The sequence below is a fragment of the Parus major genome, chromosome 1, assembly GCF_001522545.3.
Source record: "Parus major isolate Abel chromosome 1, Parus_major1.1, whole genome shotgun sequence".
NCBI lineage: Eukaryota > Metazoa > Chordata > Aves > Passeriformes > Paridae > Parus > Parus major.
Window position 1 is genome coordinate 91,704,901 of NC_031768.1, and position 18,618 is coordinate 91,723,518.

An 18,618-nucleotide genomic window follows, 5' to 3' on the forward strand; every position below is an offset into this window, starting at 1 on the left:
ATCCTCTGTGAAGTAAAATGTCTTGATGGCTTTGGAGAGTGGCAGTTTATACATGTCCCAGCTGGAGCTCTGCTGCTGCCCTGTAGTGGCTTTTGCTGCTCTCTCCTCAGCCATTTTGGCTGGCATTGCACCATTTTACTGTGACTTCACACTGGCCCACAGCTTCACCTGCTAGTCCTGCTTCAGTTTTCTGCATGGCTTTTTTTTCTCATGCAAATTTTAACCTCTTGGAGTTACAGTAATATTCCCAAAATGCAATCTAGCTACTGGTTTTACTCCTGGGCTCTGTTTACCCAGGTTTGCCAGTGCACCGAGGAGATGTTTTGCTGAGGACGCTCCAAAGTCACTGTTCTTGCATCCCCTGACAGAATACCTGGGCCACAACTCTTGCAGAAATAGAAGATTCTGATGTTCTTTCCCAAACTAAGCCCCTCTGTCCTCTCCTGTGTGTGTTGGTCTTCTGTCAGGTCTGAGGTGGCCCTCCAAGTTGCTTTGTTTCCAGAAAGTATGAGTAGCATTTTGGATTTCAGCACCAGAACTTTCAGGGCTCTGCCAGCCTGCAGATCTGCTGGCTGGAACCATGTGCAGGTCTGTCCTGAACCATGGGACAGGGTGTTCCCCTCATCCACTGGGTAAGAAAGGAGGTGAGTTTCCATCCCCTCTCTGAGGAGCCCTTTCCTTTCTTGACTTTCTGAAAGTAAAAGCTTTTTCCTCATTTTGAGTCCAAATTTTTCCCTACATTGCAGCTTGTGTTAGCTGTTTCTCAGCGTTCACTGTGCATCTCTGAGAAAAGCCTGTCTTTTCTGCACATTCCCACTCACTTTTTGTAGAGAGCAATAACATCTCCCTCACCCTTCTCTTCTTCAGACTGAACGGACCCATCACTTTTAGGTTCTCCTGGGAAGTCATGTGCTACAGCCCTCTGACCATCTTGGGAACCTTCCAGTTGGCTTGCTCCACAGTGTCAATGGCCTTCTTGTGCTGGGGAGCCCAACACTGATCTAGTGTCTAACACTAGAGACTGACACTGATCTAGTGTCTAGCAAGCACCATGCAAAGGGTTTTAGGCACTTCCCTGCACTTAGGGGGTTACACTCCTGCTAATACAACCCAGGATGCTTGGTCTTTGCTGCAAGGACATGCTGCTAACTCATGCTAAACCTGAAGGACCCCCATGTGTCCTGGACTGCTTGAGTCTAGCACTTTCCCCCTCCCAGAAAATATCAAGGTGGTTGGTCCCTAATGGGGGACTGTGATTGTGAGGCTTATTCTACCTGTCTAAAACGGTATTGCTTCTTCTTAATCATCCCATGGTTTTTCACACACATGCCACCGTGAATCTGTGTGAACATCTGATTCCTCCTGTTTGTCCACCATTATACTTGCACTGATGCATAGGCATTTGAGGTGGGCCCCCAGCTGTCCTGCTTTCACAAGGCATGCAGAAGCCTTCCCTGTTGTGTTGCCCCCCAGCTGCTCCCTCACTGCCCTCTGCATTGTCATGTCTCCACAGATCACGGCAATCCTGCCCCAGTGTGCCTGGCTTAAATCCCTCCTTGCCTGTGTGAATGAGCCTGTTGGAAAAGAGATGTCTGCCTCACTTTGCTCGACATGTCCTCTTCCTTCAAGGGGGTCTCATGGTCGTACGCAGTCAAGTGTTGTCCATGAGCTTGGGGCATGAGAGGGGCTAATGTGGGTTGTAAACAACACTCCTGTGAATCCAGCAACACAGCTGGAAGTAGTGAGTTTCCCTCTTCAGGCTTCATTTCCTCTTCCCCACACAGTTTATAGGCAGTTTTGCCTCAAAAGAAGCATCAGCCACTCCTGCCAGGGAGGGGGAAGGGAAAGCTTCTGTCTGTTTACTCTGTGGTAAGCAAAGCAGAAAATGATGTTGTTTCTTTCCTCACTACACACAAATTTGGAAGCTGAAAATGTATTAAATAAATAAATAAATTAGAGGATTCCTTTTTAGTGAAAATCCCTTACCACCTGACATGGGGTGTGAAGCATGGAAGCAAGACATGGACGTGAGAGAGGAAAGACTGCAACAGCTGGCACACTCCACACCTGGAAGTGCCTGTTCAGGTCCCAGTTCATGGTCACTCTGCTGCCATGACACAAACTCAGCTTGGAAAGTTTTTAAGGATCTTGGATGCCCAAGTCATGGTTGATCTTGAACCTTAGCAACTCTACTGTGCCTTTGGTGCTCTGCCATGTGTGGTGCAGTCATCCAGAAGCTGCCTGCTGCAGGTAGCCCACGAGGGGAGACATCTTGGCTGAAAGATGTCACAAAAACCAGTAACTAATACACCCTCTGAGTCAGTGCCTTGAAGCCTGACATCCTTCAGGAGGATGTAGAACTCCATCCGGGACTCCCTGGAGTGCAAAAATTAGCTGGGATGATACTTGGAGCCTGCTGACCCTTTCTATACAGCCTTGAGGTAGGCAGGCAAGTTCTGAGAGGTCATTTTATGAAAACCCCCAAACTTGTCCAAACACAAAGCATCGCAGTTGCAGCACAGGCCATTTCTACCTGTAGACTCTTGGAATACAAACTACACACCAGTACAGATTACTCTGATGTAATTTCAGAGGCCCAGGTAGCAGTGAGAGGGGTGCAGCCTGTGAGATGAGTTTGTGGCTGGCTCTGGTTGATAGGTAGGTAGATTAATAAGCCAGGCAAGCTGCCCTCATAATTCTGCTTTTAACAAGGTCAAACTTTCTTTTGTCTTCACAGTTCCACCAAAGATCTCCACGATCTCCTCGGACATCACCGTGAATGAGGGCAGCAATGTGACCCTGGTTTGCATGGCAAATGGGCGTCCTGAGCCTGTCATCACCTGGAGGCACCTCACTCCTACAGGTAAGAAATACGACTGGATTAAATTTGTGAACTGCACAGTAGTTTCCTTTTCTTCCAGCATCAAAGAAAATTTCAGTAGCAATATAGGCAGCTATAGAAAACTGGCAAGAATCTTAAATGTACTTCCAGCTTGTTTTGCGGTGTGAATTCCCAGGCACAATAACCAGGTTTTCCAACTGAACAAATGAAATTACTTCAATATATCCTCTGCAGAGTTGGACATGTAATTCTATTTAGCTTAGGTCTTCATCTACTTGTCCCAGTCTCTACTGCTGGTAATGCACAGCACAGTGGTGGAGATGAAATGCTGCTGGTGCTAAACTGAGGGAAAAGGCTTTCTGTTGAGACACTGCATAAAAGAGGTTCTCTCTGAAAACCATGGGATTTGCTTCCTACTGATCTGCCTTAAAAGGGAGAGACAAACAGTGGCCCAGTTAATTTCATATTGCTCTCCACTTTGGCAGACAGCCAGAAGTCAGAAGTCTTCTGAGGTGAGTAAAGAAAGTATTTGATCTTCAAGGTGAGTGAAGAGCAAGATGGTAACAAAATAAAGGAGAACTCACCATCTTTGTTCTGCTATCTGACTATGCCCTCCAAGCTCGAGGACATGACATGTCCTTTCAGTAGCCAGACTCTGTGGGGTTAGCACCTTGCAAGGGAACCTTCAACCCCTAAAGATTTAACAGTAGGATGAGAACAAGAGGTAGGTTTCTATCCCTCCATATCATGTCCTTGGAGGAGAGAAAAATTCTTTAGTTGATTTCTTTTCCTATCAGATACTCTTTAATTTAAAATGCATGGGGAAAACATTGATTAGCCCCATATGAATGATCTTCTGTGATACTCACATATATGAAAAGGGTTAAAGAGGATTTGAAGTAGGCAGTCAGCAAGCATTCTGCATGTGCTACAGATAGTCCAGCTTCCTACTGCAGTTCAGTTCTGCAGTGTTGCAGAAAAAAAGTTGGAGAAAGGTAGAATGACACATTGGAACAGAGCTTAATCTAAGGGCTACATCCAGAACCCCCTGGATTTGGAGCCTGTGGTTGAGATTGGGGTTACTTAGATTTCCTGTCTTGTCTCTTCAGCCAAACCAAAGTTCTCCTGAGCTTTCATGATATGAAAGCCAGATATGCAGTTCGTATTTCTGGCCCATTTCTTGCAATGCCAAGAGAAAAAAGATGAGGAAAGCTTGCCAGGAAGAGGTGAGAGCAGGGCTGATTAGGGGAACACTATTCCTCTGTAGTATTATCATCACTACCTGACTTTTCTCTTCTGTTTTTTTTAGAATTAAGTATGACTGTGCCATTTGCATTCATAAGAGAATATAACTTTTTTTATTTTATTTTTTTTCATTTTTAAATATGTATATAGAATCTTCTAGCTCTGGTATTTCTGTTCTTAAGGTTTACTTCATATCAAATCTTCCATATTACTGCTGCATCAGTCTTTCAGTTCTCTAACTCTTTCTTGTATCCAAGTAAAATATACTCCCTAGCTATTTTGTGAGCACAGCCTAACACTGAGTTAAGGGCGCTAAATCTTTGTGAAATGTAAGGCCTGATAGACATGAGATGCATTCTTCAGAGCAGTGAGAAGATTCTTGTCCTGACTCATCACTTTGACTGTTGCTGCTTTGTGGGAGGCTTTTCATTTGTACCACCTACTTCACTGTATAGACAGAGAATTTTGTTTTTTTCCTTTTAAGAAACCTCCACAGAACAAATCCTCACTCTGGCTATCCTCTCTGGTTAGCAACAGAACTGAAGAATCCCATCCCTGCTTTGACCACGGGGACAGTTTTCTTGGCTCTGTTGTTCGGTTTTCCAGCAAGTCCTTTCACAATTTTTCTCCCATGCTGTGTCTCAGAGGTGTTGCCTTGTTAGCATCCCTCAGCACCATCTCACTGACTCCTTTCCAATCCCTCCTCAGTCCTCCTCCCTACAGTGAAGCCTGCCAAGTACCTCCTTCATAACAAACTAGAGGTTATGATGAAGGGCAGGCAGTCCTCAGTCTGTCACCTCCATGTGTCACTGATTGTGGTTCTTTCTTTTTCCCCATCTGAACCCATCTGCTGTCTTTTACAGATACAGAGGAACTGCTTTCAGGCAGACATCAGCTCTTTGAGCAGCATAAAGCCCAGTAAGACACTTGTCTCAAAATGGGAGGCAGAAGGGCTTCTTTTAAATGTTTTCCTTGAGGTTGACAATTAATATAAATTCCAAATCTCTTCCAGAGCTGCTGCAATTGGAAACGTGTCTTATCTTGGAATCGCCCTTTTCCAGAACTGTAAGGCATTTTGGCTCCATTTATGCGAGTTTTGAAGACATCTGCTATGCATCAAAGAGCTATTTTAGATCATTGTAAAGGTTTCTAAAATATATCTCTCTCCTTCAATTTTTTTCATGGTTAAACTTGTGACTGCAGAACTGGAAGAAAGAGTGTTATTGAGCTTGTGTGGGAGGTTTTGAATGGACAGGTAGTGAAATTAAACCCATACTGGGGGGTAAGAGGGCCAAAGAAAATTACTTTTTCCTTGTGCACTCTCCTCAAGGAGTTCATTAGCAACTTTGTCTGCTTTTTCTTTCATTCATTGACTTCATCCATAGTGTTTGTTAGCTAATTACCTGAGCTAAGACCACAGAAATTATTTAATTCTTATTGGCTGGGAAGTGGAAGATACAAATGCAAGGGGAAGGCAGTGTTGGTACTTAGGCAGAGAAGGTAGGGATGCATGTGGTAGTTCATTTAATGCTGCAATCATAGCATACTTATCTGCCTGTCTGGGAAGTTAAAAAAAATTGATTTATAAACTGCTATGTTGCTTCCTCAAATGATTCTTCAGTGAGCAGTTGAACCAGATATTTTTCTCACTTCAACTATAAGTCATGATACCCTCAAGCAGCCCACAGGAAAAAAAACCCTCCTAACCCTGTGAGAAAGCTGAAGTGTGACTGAGGTTGATGACTGTAGCACTGACACCTGGGAGGAAGGCAGGTAAGGGGAAAAATACTTTAATAATTCAATGGCAAATGACAATACAGATCAGCTTTAATTTGATGAAAGCAGGACTGACATTGTTTGGATGCAAGTCCCTGCTCTCCTCTTATATTCCTCTTCTGATGATTGGCAGATTGTATTTTGACAGAGCAGGTGGAGAGTCACCCAGACCCTTTTCTTTCTCACCTGACAGGTCATTGTTCTGTAGGACATTGGCAACCTGGTCTGAGTAGTTGTGGATAATTGAACAGGCATTGTCTGGGAGCACAAACAGCTTCATTACCTCTTCTCCTCTAGCTAGCAGAGCTCTTTTCTGGGATCACTGACCTGCAGCTTCCAGCAGCAGGCCAGCACATCCCTCCCTGCACACAGTCTGATCCCTTTCCTGTGATCCAGGACACAGCTGCAGGTTCGTTAAGCCTTTTGGCACCCTGGTTTGTGATAGTAAGCCATGGCAAAGACCGTAAAACCAAAGATCTGAAGTGGATTTGTGATCAGGAAATTGTGACATGTTCAGTTAGAGTGAGGGTGAGTATTGATGATATCCTATGCAGTGTGCATGAATTAGCAGTTGTCAGCATTAGGAATACTTCACTAGGCAACACTCTGTAGTCTCATCTCTTGAAAGGCACAAAACCCAGATTCTTTGTACCAAGAGTGGGTGGTACCCTATTCTTTTATTCTCCTTCATTTTAGCTCATAACCTGCCTAATCCATGCCCCACAGGGATGTAGGTTATTTTTTGTCACTGAATGCAATAACCTCAAATATGCTGTATCTGCACCACATCCTGGATGAGGCCCTGACACAGGACCATTTGTCACTTATCACACTAATGCGGTCTGTGAAGGATACCACAGGCAGCCTACCCACCTGTGGGTAGTCACGTTAGAAGGAGTTCTGTTTTCCCTTGTACCACTGTATCCATTGTACCAGGATAACAGCTAACACAGCCAAGAAAATATTCCAGTAAAATAGTTCAGAGGTGGTAGCCAATGCCTGCTTTCAAGCCTGTTTTTGTTTTACTTCAAGTCTCTACTGACTTATGTTTATTCAGGCTAATGTGTCTTTTCCCTACCTGTTAGCTTCTGAGGTCACAGTCCAGAGTGTAATTTATCATTTCTCATCTGTATGTCTTATTCAGAGCCAAGCTAGGTGCCTGGTTGACTGAAAAAGAGCTTTATAGGGAGAAGAAAAATTAACGTTCATTCATATTCTTACCAGTAAACTCTCAAGGGAAACCCTAAAGAGTGGCCTCTTGTGAATCGGGTTTGCAGCAATACGAACATGGACAGTTGTTGCAAGGTCTTTGGATTACCAGATATCTCACTGCCAATCCTTTTGCTGTGCATGGGTGGGAAAATGCAGAAGAAAAAGCCATCTTCTGTGCTGAGAAGCTTGTACTCGAGCTCACAAGAGCAGTAGCTCTGCTTCTTTGCCACAAATGATCAGTGATTGAAACCTTCCCAAGAGTCTTTCTCATGGGTGCTCTGGCAAATGCCTTTAGTACCTGTGTTGATGGCAGCCCGAGAGCTGGTGATAGGGAGACAAAGCTACATTCACCAAAGATGAAGGATTGAGTCTTTTACTGGTTATGTATAACCAGCTGAGGAACAAGCAATTCCCTTTTCCTAGAGAAGCTACAGAGTATAAAACCTGTATAAAACCACTAGGTATCCCATTCTGGATCCAACTTCCTTGGCCTCAGGCAAGCAAGGCCACTTGATGGAGAAGAAAATGCTCTGGATTCTTCCAAATTCTCCCTGACAGTCTAAAGAAACCCACTTTGGCTCAGAAAAAGAGCTTAGTTATTACAGTGGTAATCACAGCATAAGAACCATTCTAGTGCAAAGCAGATAAGTATTGATTGCAACACCCAAGTTTCATGTCACAGCATAAAATGAAAGGAGAAGGCTTGTCAAATATGCCAGTCTGATTCTCCCTAAAGGGTGCTAGAAATTCACATTGAGTCTTAGGGAATTTACCGTAGCCTGGGAAGTTTAGGAGGGATATAGAGAATACAGAAATGTGCTTGCATGCCCTGTGTAATTGAGATGGTATACATATAATATATTTATAAACAGCTGTAGAACTCATTGCCATGGAAAGTTATTTAAAGACGAGAACTTGGCAGGACTCAGCCAGCTTGTGTATTCCTGAGGATAATGTGAACAAATCTGGATATTCCTGTTATTCACAATAAAAATATTGAAAAGGATGTTAAACTTCATGCTTTGGGGCTCAGAGATCAGGATAAGACCTAAAGTGAAAGAGACAGATTATCTCACACCCCCACTCACTTGTGTGTCTTCCTTTAGTGCATGCCAGCCTCCTTGTAGAGCTGAGCACTGAAGCAAGCAGAGACAGAGAGCTTTCTGAAGGCATGGGTTAAGAAGGCCATATTGGTCACAATGGGCAACTCTGATCATTATGTCATCTGTTTGCTTCCTTCTTATTGCTGCCTAAGTCCAAAGCCTTGTTGCTTCACTTTGTGTTGCACAGGGAAACCCAGTTTATACCCAAGAAAAATATCAAGCAGAAAACCTTCAGCCAGAGTCACCACAAATGAGCCCTGTGGCCAGTAGGTAGTGATGGGAAGCAGATTTTCTGGTTATCTAAAGTATTTGGATTTAGCCCATCTTTCTGCTGCTCTCCTAAAACCTTAGTAAAACCTTAAAACCTAGTAAAACCTTCGCTACAACCTTAGTTGTAGAGAAAAGCAGCTTTGTTTTGGGAGGCATGGGGTAGGGGTTTTTTTGTTTGTTTAGGGGTTTTGTGGCATTACTGTACCAGCTCTTCTTATTTCACAACCTTCTCCTTGTGAAACTGTCTCTGGAAATTTGAAGTTTACAAGGTATTTCTTTAACAAAACAACTGAGGCAACTGATGATTTTTTTAATAGGCCTCCTTTTCCTCTTTTTTTTTCCTTCTTTCATCTTCAAAATACTTTCTGTTAAAAAAAGTCTTCCACAGAGACCTTTCACTTTGCCTCTTATACACTCCCAGTTTGTTTTAGAACACTTTCTGAGATGTCTTTTTCTCTTGATCTAGTCTTCATCTTACCCAATATGTAGGGAGAGAAAAAAAAAAAAAGGTGGGGGGGAAGAGGATGCTGGCTCATAAAGAGCCTGGGAAACAAGCCAAACTTTCAACTTTTTCAGGTCTTCTCCAGAAGGCTTCTAAAGTGGTTTCAACCTCTATTTGCTTCCCACTAACACATTTCTTATATTTTTAGAGGTCTGTTTTTCCTAGGGCCCACAAGCTAGATCCCCATTGCCTCCTTCCTCACCTATAAGAAATTTAAGTTGTGATGGTGCTCTCTGCCCAGCACACTTTACCTTCTTCCTTCTTTGCCCAGCAACACATGCACATTGCACAGCGATCCTTCCTCTTGTAATCATCTTGCAATGCTTCCCCATTTCAGTACAAACACTGTTTATGCATGAGACGTTCATTTTTTTAACATCTTTGCTTTCTCTGCACTGTCCCAGGGCAGAGAGGGAGAGCAAGGCCTCCTGAGTATTTTGGAATTTCTGGGGAACAAGACAAATAGAGTTACTGTGAGGAGGAAATTTACCCTGCTGCCTTCAGCAGTGGTTGGAGGGGAACATGTGGAGTCTTCTGGTCAGTGCTTGTCTGCTCCACCTCTGGCAAGATTGTCTGTGCTGCTGCTGGCAAGATGTGGCAGTTCTGTACCAAGCTAGTTGCCTTCTTGCCACATAAAAATGTTGCTCCTTGCAGCAAGTTGGATTCTGGTAGAGTTGCTTCCTTTTTATCTTCTCCCAGATGGATACCAATTCTAGTCGGTCATGCTGCTAAAGTCTTTTCCATGGCATTTTAAAGGCTGAGCTGGATTGTGTCCATATGAAAACTTTCCTCCACCTACAGAAAAGCAGCATTTTTCTAGTTCACTGCTGTAATATTACTGTCTTTGCAGTGCTGTGCCTCTCCCCTCAAGTTTAGTGATACTCAGTGGGGATATTCCTGTTTAGCTGGGGCAGCCAGGAATAGCTAGCTGCTTTCCCTCCCTGACCTCCATGAGCCAGTCTTGAAGGATCCCAGAGGGCTAGATGTGGGAGTGAAAACTGAGCACCCCAGAAGATGAGTATTCAAAATCTCCCAGAATTAATGATGACAGGAAAAGGAATCACCAAGTGCTTTCACAAGCAGAATTGCAACAGCAGCTTATGAACTTTCCAATTCTCCATCATTCCTACCCATTCCACATACCCATTGATACCAAGGGACTTTTTTGTCCTGACTAGGACAAAAAGAGGAGAGGTCTTCTAGCCCTGCCCTGCTGAGAATGGTAAATGCAGTCCATCGGGCTTGGCTTCCCTACACACCTTCCTTGTTCTCCAAACACACATTCAGCACTGTAGTCAACTAGAGTAAAACAGTGTCTGAAGAGAAGGTTACTGAGTGCAGGACACTGGTGAGGTGTGGATGTGTGTGTTCCTGTGTCTCCCTCTAGTGATCTGAACTCACAAGTCTGCTTTGGGTCCTTGGTGCTTGGAGCTGCTGGTCTGGTGACAGAGCTTCCCTGGATTCACTGGAGTAAAGGGTGGATATTTTCGAACTGGGTCCTATTCCCCCTGCCATTTGAAGATCATATTCCCCATTGGCAGCTCCATGTTTGCAGCTGCAGTTCACATTTGAAAATTTAAATGTGCTTGTAAAGATACAGAGAGGTTGCTTGTGAATTAAAGAGAGAAAAAATTTCATATCATGTTAAATTGAATAGTTTCAATTCAAACATCCTTAAGAAAGCTAGCCTTAAGAAGAAAATGGGGAGGCTGCATTTTTTTCCCCTTGTAGTTTTAATCTATAAGTAGTTTCACTTAAGGCAAGCATATTTCTCATTCTCTCTTCACAGTAGGAGAGAGACACACTAATAAAAAGGGAAAGTTAAGGCAGTAGCTTATGCTTGGTCCATGATTTTTTTTAATTTATTTATTTATTTCATTTAAAGGGAGAGCCCACCATTTTGTTATTATGCTGTTATGTGACTACAGCTGATCTCAGTGGCTGCACTGACTTCAGTGCCTGATATATTCTTCACTGGAGCCAGACCTACTGTCTCATCTTATGACCCCAGTGAGCATAGATGACAGCATCTAGTGCAGCACAGAGGTCCTGCCAGGACAGGATGTCTGGAGGGAGTTTCCTGTACAGCCCCAAAGCCTTCACCCCTTCAAGCATCTCTTGCACAACTATCCTACTGTCTCTTGCCTCTGCCCCCACACCAATCCCAATCATGAACCTGCTTATATATTCCAGCTCTAGAGATAGCAAATAAAGGATGGAAAATAGTGAGAGAGAGAAGAGAGGAGTGTAGGGAGAAGCAGATTATTTGCAAGAGTCTCCTGCATGTGTAGATAACCTAGGGCAAAGAGAAAGCCAGCTTTAGGGGCAAGACATCCTGAAACTGCTTCAGCAAGGTCAGATGTCACTCAGCCTCCTGCAGTGTGGAGCTTTTCTCCCAGGCCTGAATACAGTTGTAGTGGGAGTCTCCCAGCTGAAGGCACTGAGCTATTTTGGTAATGCCAGGCTGCGACAGACCCTGGTGTTGTGAACACTTGTGCTCTGTTTGCTTCGTCAGCCTCCTTTCTGAGCCTTTCAGAAATATGTCTTCAGAACATCCCTCCCTTTCCTGTCTGAAGAAAAGCGTGAGAGACTCTAAACATGATTCAGGGGGTTATTTTTTCTTAGGAGATGCACGTACAAAAGCATTGTTCTTATTTCTTCTTCAGATACTCTTTTCTTTCTGAACAGCACCTGATAAATATGATTCTTCTGATGTACTCTGTATGTTTTCATGCACTGGCTGAACAAATCATCCTTTCTCATAAACTCCCAGTGAGTGCCCACCGCAGTGCTACTGCAGCAGAGGAGCAAAGCAGAGGGGCTGGCAGGGGATGGGGAGGGCAGGTCCATCCAGGGAAGTGAGAGCTGTGCTCTGATGCAGCCTTTGAATTTCACGCCCCGTTTGGAGTGACTTGAGCCGTTGGAGAGATAAGCGTGTCCTGCCAAAGGATCAGTACAGTCTGCAAGGTAGAAAGGTGTAATTCAAGTGTTGGTGGTCTGGAAAAGGCACTGATTGTGGGAAATTTAAGTTGTATTGACTGAGGGCGGTGGCAGATTGGAAGGGCCATGGAATGAGGACAGGACCATATCTATGGCACTGCAGAGCACATTCAAAGAGCCCGCTCCTTGTCTGGGCTTGTATGCCAGGAAAGTCGCCAGTGGGAGATGAGATTGCTGCAGTGTGGGAAAGGCAAAGGCAGGAGCAATGCAGTCTCCCAGGGGCTCCTTGGGCTCCTCATAAGGGTGCCTGTGGGTCACTGCCCTGTTGCATTGTGCCTGGCTGAGAACTGATGGCAGGATCATCCTAATTACGAGCACTGTAATGGTTGCCATATGTCACTGACACCCTCCTTACCTTCTGTGCAGCCTGTGGATTTGTAAAAGCTGCATGAGTATGCAGGTGCACACTGCTGCATGCATTATTTGTGAGCACTTGACTGTGTGTTTATTTGTGTGTTCACCATGCTGGTGTCTGTCCATGCAGTTTGCTGCACAGGGTAAGCTTTTTGATATTTACCTGACTTATCCACCAGCCTCAAAGGCTTGCATTTCCTTTAAGGTAATTGTGAAACATAGCAGTAAGCATGAAAAGTAAGAGCAGAGTACCTGTCATAGTTCTGTACACCTGTCCAAACCCTGGCTGTACATGCTAAACTACAGCTGCATGACAGGGACAAAGATTTAGTATTTTTTGAGTCAATCATGATAGTAGACAAAATTTCAGAAATTCCAAAAACTGCAGCAGCTCAAGTCAAACTCCAAACTCTTCAACTCCAGCCTCTCTCTGACACGCTTGCTTTTATCTACTGCATTTATCTCTGCTGTACTTGGGCATCTTCCAAGCAAATAAATAATTGGATCCTGCTTCTGTCTCCCCTTCTGCCCAAGGGACTTAAAGTTAATTTGTGCTGAGTGTTGGGCTTTGGGTATGTGGTGGGTTGACCTTGGCTGGATGCCAGACGTCCACCAAGCCGCTCTATTGCTCTACCTCCTCAGCAGGATGGGGCACGGGGGGAAAATAAGGTGAAAAAAAAACCACTCATGGGTCAAGATAAAAGCAGTTTGAGATAGCAAAAGCAAAGGCCACTTAAAGACGCAAAGGAAAACAAAATATTTATTTTTACCCTCTAATTGTCACCAGCAGGCAATCTTCAGCTGTTTCTCAGGAATCTGGGCTTTAGTACACGTAGTGGTTTCTTCAAAAGACAAACATGATAGTAATGAATACCCCCACCCCTTTCTCTTGCCTTTTATTGCTGGGTAAATGCCTAACAGTATGGAACATTCCTTTGGTCAGTTTGGGTCAGATGTCCTCGCTGTGTCCCCTTCCGAGATCCCACTCATCCTCAGCCAGCTGAAGAGGGGAAGATGATGTTGCGACAGCCTTGATGCTGTGCCAGCATCCCTCAGCAGTACAAAATACCAGTGTGTTACCAACGCCTTCCTAGCTCCCAGTGTGAAGCACAGCGCTCTGAGGTCTGCTGTAGGGGAAATAAACTCCAGCACAGCCAAACCCACTGCAGAGGACAGGCTGCTGTGACAGGAGGAACTCGGGGCACATATAGGTAGATGGTTCTTGCGCTGTGAAATTCTAAGTGACCCCATTTCCTGTGGGGAGATCTGCAACCATTTGATTGCTATGAGGAGGATTCCTGGTGGCTCTTGGGAGCTTTCCAGGGGTCTACACAGGGCAACACAGATTCCCTACATATTTCTTCAGCAGGCTTCACCTGGGATGCCTGGAGCTGCATGTACCATAATTTGAGTTATGAGAGGCTGGGATGAGTCTTGGAGTCCATGCACAGAGCAGAGCCTGTAAGGGACCTGGGAACAAAGAAAAGTCACATTTGCCATGCAGCATCTCCTGCATGAGACCCAGGGAAGATGAGGGAAGGAGACTGTTAAATTGAACAGACAAAAGTAATTAGAGGACTAAAATAATAGATTAATGAGCAGCCAGTGTCAGGGGAACTTATTAATTATCAGTAGAGGATTTCCTTCAGTGTGCAGCCTGGCCGAGGGCATGCAAGATAGCAACTAAAACTCAAGTCCCATTTAAGGGAGCTGCTAAAAAATTAGCAACACTGGGTGTCTGGAGAACGATAGCAGAGGTTGACTTAAATGCTTCCTTTGAATCTCGTGTTCTGTGTGGCTCAGGTAATGGCTGGGGATGAGGGGGATCTGGGAAACACTAGATTGTATCTAACCAATGTTAATAATGGCTCAATAAAAATGCTCTGATAAGAACGCATTAAAGTTGCACGTTTAAGCACTCACAAGCCAGGTAAGGTGAGATTTAAGGTTACAGATGCAACCTTAACTCTTCTCCTGCTGAGTGTACCTTAGCAGGCAGCCTCTAATTAAGGGGCATTGGGCTATTGCTCAAGTAATATAACATCGGTTAATGCTCTCTTTGGCTTTGGACAGGTGCACACAGTGTCTCATAATGTTGTGGGTTTGTCTGTGTGTGCCTGATGAAACAGAGTCCATTTTAATTGTGGCACTGAGCATACTGCATTAGTTGTACTGGTACAAAGCTTGATGGTTTAAAACATGAGGTCCATTTAGACTGTTCAGATACAGGGCAACCCACCACCCATTTTCTTGGGTCAGCATTTCACATGTCAGAAAGTCGTGTAAGATGTTGACATTAGGGGCAAGTTATGTTGAAAATGGTGCTTTCCTTTCTAAGGACTGATTTCTGCTCCTTTAGCTCAACATATTTTGGGGGTTTTGCCTTTCTGAAGCATTCAGACTGTTCAGAGGGCAAGATGGCACATCAGACTGTGCCACAAAATAATGCCTTTTGTCTATCACCGAGGTGATAACTGTTCATATATCAGTGTGTTTTCCATTTAACATTCCTACATTTACAACTCTGAGTCTCATTGCATGTACTAAGGTTGTGATATAATGGGAAAAAGATAAAATGTAAAGGGCAAATCTGTTCTTGGGGGAGCATTAATGAAGTGAATGGATCCAATGGTTTCAAACCAGATATTGTACATCTAACGAGTACATTCCTTAACAGCAATGCTGAGTTGTTACTCTGCCCACTGAACACAAAGTTCTTTGAGGAGAAGCCATCCCTTCTGCTGTGTAAGTCCTCAAGTAAAAACCTCTATCCTTCCCTGCATACCCTTACTGCAGTAGCCTGAGATTTCTCAGAAGCCACCATCCATGCATTGGGCAATCATGATGTGCAGTGCTCCTGTAATCCCACTGCCATCCCACTGCTCATTCTTGCAGCTGTGTAGGGAGGCCTGCTTTGGTTGTGTTTGGAGAAAATATTCAGCATTGTTTGACTATGAGTTTTTTCAAATCTGTTGGGTTTACAATCATGTGAGCTGGGATGCAAATTTGCATGTGAGTTTGAGAGCATGTAAAGCAGTTCAGATGCCCTGAGCTTTATTTTTTGCATTTTGGATCACTATATAAAGAACAGATGGGGTAACAGGAATGGCAAGGGCAGCAGTTTTAGCAGCAGTTTGAGATCTGTAGCTATTTTTAAAGGTTTCCAAATGTGTTTTGTCTGTCCTCAGCAAGACACAATTGAGTTGTGAGAGCTGTCCCTTAGAGGCAGGTGCAGGCTGGTCGGAATGAAGCAGAAGCTCATCAAGAGTGTTATGTGTGAAAAGGAAAGGTCACATAAGCCCAGGTGGCCCTCCAGGAGACAGGCTGGGTGGCTGTGGGAGGAACAGATCTTATGTGCAAAGTATGAGAAAGCAACTGAGAGGAGGAAAGGTAGGGAATTTCATAGAAAACCCATAGTATGGTGAAATGTGCTGATTAATTTCCACAGACCTGCACAGATATGAAGTGAGCTAAAAATTTCTCGCTCAGAGACTTTGGGGATCACTGAGCAGAGTTTGTTTAAAAGAAATGAGCTTCATCTGAGAGGTTTTGCAACTTGTGCTAATGAGAGTCTGTCTGTCAAACTTAAGTGGCATCAAGTGGCCCAGAACAAGGGCTCTTGGGCGTTAAATGGTTCCTACCAAATACCAAGCCCATTACCACGATTGGCTGTTGTAGCCCTCTAAACGGCAAAAGTGATTAAATTGGTCATTATGAAACACTAAAGATGCATAATTATGAAAAATAAGGTTTGAGTAAGAGGAGATTTCAGGTCACTCGCTGCTTTGTATCTCAAGAAGGAATCAATGTAGAAATGTTTTAAAAGCATCCAAGGGTTTCCCCTTGTCCGGTTTTCTCCTGACATTCTGGAAATTAGAAATGTGTTTGGAAGTGAAGGTGTTTTTCCGAGACTCTAGGCTGATATAAAAGCTGGAGACTGAATGTCTCAAGTTCCCCTCTCTACATAAGGTTGTGTTTCATTGTGCAGTCTTTCCTCTCTCTCTGCTAAGGTGAGGTCCAGCGTACAACTTCCCTTTCTCACCCTGGCACATCATGCACTCTTACCTTTTCTGGGAGGGAGGGATTTAAATTCTCAAAGTGTCAGGCTCAGGCAGTGCTGCCAGTACAGACAAAGGTATATCTTCACATCCTGGGAAACCCTCAACTGTTCTCCATGGCTCTTCTCCTGCATTGTTGGGCATAGGGTGTTGCAGTGGTGCTTCAGAGCACCCCTCAGATGTTGTTCTCCAATTAAAAAGCTGGAATAGCACCAGGCACAGAGCAGAATGTTAAGCACAGGGGTTCTCTGGCACAGCTCAACCTACCCAGATTTCCTAAAGGTCTGGTGTTCCTGGTTTGCACAGACCTTCAGCAGGAATAGATTATTTACTTATTTTACTTTCTTTTTAGTTCTCTCCATCTTTAGTGCCACCTCAGCCCTAGAAGAGTTTTATAGCCTCCTTAGAAAGAGTAATAGTGGTGTTGAGTTATATACAGCCCCTGGGGCCCTCTGTTCTCCTTGGGCTGCTGCTTCTCACTAGGTGTGTGGTTGTTGAGCCACCGAGCCAAGTCCTTGTTTCTATTGTCAAAACTAAGTGGTCACTGGGGATGTGCTGGTATTTACATTCCATTATTCCTGTATGAAATATGCAGTGTACTAGGAGATCCTACCCAAAACTCTGCTGACCATTCATCTCCCTCATCTGTCTGTCTGTGTTCACCTTCTTTCCTCGTTGACAGCTGATGTTGAGTATCTTTCAGGAACTTGATTTGTTTGTAGGTGAAATGCCTTTAAAAAATGATCAGACTTTGCTTGGCGTCAGAGTGTGTCATTTAAAGCGGTAGTTGCTTTTAAGAAAATACTCTCTGTGTGTCATTTATGGCATTATTCATATCCCAGAAGACAAGTAATGTCATCTGCATATCAGTGTGAGATTGTGCGAGCCACTAGTCTGCTGATTTGCCATATAAAGTTGTGTTTTCCTCAGTACTCCTGTGGCTGCCATAGTCAAAATAAAATTTGACTTGACAGTGTCTTAAATGGAAAACCAGCTATCTCTGCCTTTTGAAGGGGCTGCATTCTTCACAGAGATAGAGTTGTAACACACCTCTTGGCACCTACCCGTACCTCCAAACCTAGCCCTATTCAGCCAAATTTTACCTGTCTGAAAAACTACTTGTGTTAATTTAAACAGAGTGAGATGCATCCGGAAAAGTTTCAGACCGCTCTTGAGGTGCTGATTAAAGGGCAGGTTGTGAAAATGATTTGATTTCAATCCTTAGAGGTTTTAAATTTTTTTCTAATTTTTTTCACAGCTTCTTGCAATTTAGACATAGTTGTTGGTTTAAGTCCACAGTTGTACAGGAAAAAATTATTCTCTGTAAGGGTGAATATTTTCACGAATTCTGTTTATGGGAATGAAATAGTATTTCATTACTGCAGCTCTCTTTCAGAAAACACAGTGACCACTATGAAGCTCTTTGATCACAGAGTAGTTTGAAGGCCTTTCTTAAAATGTCTACATTTAAATTTTTCTGAAATCACGAATAAATTTTTATAAATTTCCCATATTATTGGACTAACTTCTATTTATTATTATAAATAATAATAGGGTTGTGGTTGTTATTGTCTATGGATTTGATGCTATGGGTGTTTGAATCAGGACCTGTCTCACTTGAGGATTAAGCTGTCTCACTAGAAACATTTCTCTGCAAAAAAAATAAAAAAATAGCCCAGATGTCTTAAAGGCCTTAATTTGTGTTCAGGGAATGTTTTGTTTTTTTCTCACAAAGGTATGTACTAGAGAGCTAGCAGGAGAGAATGAGTTAAAAACTGATCTGGATTTCACATGCGGAACCTTTTCCCATCATATTTCATCTTCTAATTTGGCCTGTAAGCCCCAACTGCATGTTAATCAGTTACTCTTGACAAGGATGGCTTGGATGACAAAAAGTGTGTGTGTGGGAACTTCAGGCTTTTAACTAAAAATTATCTTCATATCATTTGGAAAGGCCTCAAAACCTCCTCAAAGTTTACGGCCTTCATGGTCAGAATTTCAGTGTCTGGGAATTGTACAAGGATTTGTATCTAATCAGGGAAGCTGCATGTTTTCAGCCCCAAAATTAATATACTATTGGCAAACATTTCCCTTTGACTGTGGTCTTACTGGTATTTGCTGTTGTTTTGCTGATCTTTATCACATCACTCCATCTTGCAATTCCTGTTTTAACCTAGTGGTTATACAATGTCAATAAATCTAGGCGGGAATGTTGCAAATTCCTGTTTCCACCTCTCAAACCCTAGCTTGGAAATT

The 18,618-nt window shown here is 43.6% G+C and overlaps 1 protein-coding gene across 6 annotated transcripts in view; it reads left to right on the forward strand.

Annotated features, from left to right (window-relative positions):
• Positions 1 to 18,618, forward strand: part of LSAMP (limbic system associated membrane protein) — a 979,827-nt gene that overhangs the window by 870,137 nt on the left and 91,072 nt on the right. For all 6 annotated transcript variants that reach the window (XM_015636537.3, XM_015636566.3, XM_015636520.3 and 3 more), the window contains one exon: positions 2,738 to 2,863. In XM_015636537.3, the coding sequence (XP_015492023.1) occupies positions 2,738 to 2,863 (126 nt within the window). The remainder of the gene's footprint in view (positions 1 to 2,737; positions 2,864 to 18,618) is intronic.